The 2,469-nt window shown below is 57.4% G+C and overlaps 1 protein-coding gene across 1 annotated transcript in view; it reads left to right on the top strand.

The window, feature by feature from the left end:
• The window catches only part of TTC7A (tetratricopeptide repeat domain 7A), a 110,738-nt gene that overhangs the window by 48,564 nt on the left and 59,705 nt on the right, over nt 1-2,469 (top strand). Inside the window, exon 8 of the mRNA XM_007459973.1 lies at nt 2,134-2,271. Within this exon, the coding sequence (XP_007460035.1) occupies nt 2,134-2,271 (138 nt within the window). The remainder of the gene's footprint in view (nt 1-2,133; nt 2,272-2,469) is intronic.

Here is a 2,469-nt window from a genome sequence, read left to right on the forward strand (position 1 = left end):
CTGGCATCCCCAGCTCTCTTTCCTGGGGCAGGTCCACGCCCATCAGGGTGGTGGGCAGCCCTTGCCTATTGTGCCTAGAAGGGCAGCCATCAGGACCCCTGGCCACTGGCCTGCCTTACTGAAATGCCCCCCTGGGTGAGTCACATCCTTGGGTCTTATAGGCATTTTGGCTTCTAGAAGCCTCTGTGGGAATGCGCTTCAGGCCTGCACGGTAGGACACGTCCTACGGTCCAAAGGCTGTTGAGCTTCTGCCTCTGCAGTCATCACCCTTGGGAGCCTCAGCCCCTGACCTGGAGGAGGGGATAGTAGTCCTGCCCGGAAGAAGGTTGTGAGGACCACCTGTGGACGCATTGTTTGAACCTGACCAGTGGGGATCTGGGTTTTAAGAGTCAGCAGGTCCCGGGCTTCCCTGGTGGCGCAGTGCTTGGGAGTCCGCCTGCCGATGCAGGAGACGCGGGTTCGTGCCCCGTTTCGGGAGGATCCCGCGTGCCGCGGAGCGGCTGGGCCCGTGGGCCGTGGCCGCTGGGCCTGCGCGTCCGGGGCCTGTGCTCCGCAAATGGGAGAGGCCGCGACAGTGAGAGGCCCGCATAACGCAAGAAAAAAAAAAAAAAAAAAGAGTCAGCAGGTCCCTTTTATTCTGTCAAAAAGGCCAAGTTCTTGGCTCTGTGGTCCTTTGTGAGGAAGTAGAGGAGGGTGAGTCCCAACTCATGGAAGGGGGTTCAGCCTCTTCTGCAGACGGGGGGGGGGATGCTGGGAAGAGACCCCTTTGGCAGAGGGGAGAAGAGGCAGGAGAGGGGAGGATGCTGGGAGCAGCCAGTGGGGGCGTCTGGCCAGAACCCAGCTTCGCTTCAGCTTAGGCACAGCCCTCAGTGTGTGTGTGTGTCTGTGTGTAGGAGACATGGGGGGCCCAGAGCATCCCCGGCCTGGTCCCCACCCTGCGGGGGATCCCCGTGACTCCTGTTTAGCTACTCCCGAGCCTGAGTGCTGTCCCCAGGGTGTGAGGCCACAGAACAAGAGGGTCCCCAGTTCTTGATGGGGTGAGAGAGTTCCCCGCTTCAGATCGTACAGAATCGCCCACTCCTAAAGCACGTTTCCCTTCGCCCCTCCCCTCCCTGAGCAGCAAACCCCGCCCAGCCCAGGCAGCTCTGAGCTACTGGACTCCTGAGTGCCAGATGCCAAGTACAGAGACCCCGGGTTTTGAGGAGGGACAGAGAGGAGGGTTCCGTAGTCAGAAGGAGTCAGGGATAGGTCTGGGCTGGACGCAGGGGTGATGGGAAGGAGGTATGAGGTTCCTTATCAGAGGGACTTGGGGGGCCTGCAGAGGAAGAGAAAAGGGCACAGAGGGGCCACAGCCCAAACGCCCATCCTGTGAGTCAAGCTGCAGAGCCGCCCACCTGATCTAGTCAGTTCCAGATGCTATCTGAAGCTCTTTCTGTGAGTGGACGGTTACAAACACACAAGGAGCTGTCCCCCAGAACAGCTGGCCTGTATCCTCAATAATGCCAGCATCCTGGAGCCAGGCAAGGGCTGCAGGACTCTTCCCATGAAAGGAGGCACGAGAGACGTGGCACCAATCCTGGATTGGATCCTGGCACGATGACTCTACCAGAAAGGCCATCAATGGGACAGGCGGCAAAATCTGGATATGAGCTGATATTAGAGAATAGAAATAACGGTGTTCCACTTCCTGAATTTGGCATTTCTGTTGTGGTTATAGAAAGAATGTCCTCTTTTCTTTAGGGGTGAAGGGCCAAGTTGCCTTAACTGACTATTACTACTACTATTATTATTATTAGAGAGACAAAGCCAGTGTGGCCAATGTTAACGATTGGGTTTACTGCTGTGGTACTGTTCCTGTGGCTTTTCTGTAGATTTGACTGTTTGCAGAATAAAACACTGAAGTTCAGGAGCACGGGCCCTCAGGACTGCTGTCTCACCCCAGCCCGGGCTGTGGGTGGACGGTTTGCTCTCTGTCTTGGGGGTGGGGAAAGGCTCTGGCTGGTTCTAGAAGTGTGGCCTGGGTCAGCGGCGAAAGGGCAACGGTCACTGGGCCTCAGAGGCGGGGCCCTGTGGGGACAGAGGCACCTGCTCATCTTCTGTCCTTGCTCTTTCCTAAACTGCGCCTCCCCACAGGCTACTCGGGATGTGGTGCTGAGCCGGGCACCGGAGCAGGAGGAGGACCGGGCAGTGAGCCTGCGGAACGCTGCGGCCATCTACGACCTCCTGAGCATCACGCTGGGCAGGAGGGGCCAGTACGTCATGCTCTCTGAGGTACAGCCTCCTCTGCCGCCCCTCCCCTGCCTCCACCAAGGGGTACAGCTCTGTTCTTGGGAGACCCAGCTGGGGAGTGTCTTATTTCCAGTGCTGAGAGGGCTGCCTTTCACTGGCAGGGTGGTTTTTGTTTGTTTGTTTTACAGATTTTTTTTCTTTTTTTTTTTTTTTTTTTTTGCGGTACGTGGGCCTCTCGTT

Source organism: Lipotes vexillifer, unplaced genomic scaffold, assembly GCF_000442215.2.
Source record: "Lipotes vexillifer unplaced genomic scaffold, Lipotes_vexillifer_v1.1 scaffold666, whole genome shotgun sequence".
Classification (NCBI taxonomy): Eukaryota; Metazoa; Chordata; class Mammalia; order Artiodactyla; family Lipotidae; genus Lipotes; species Lipotes vexillifer.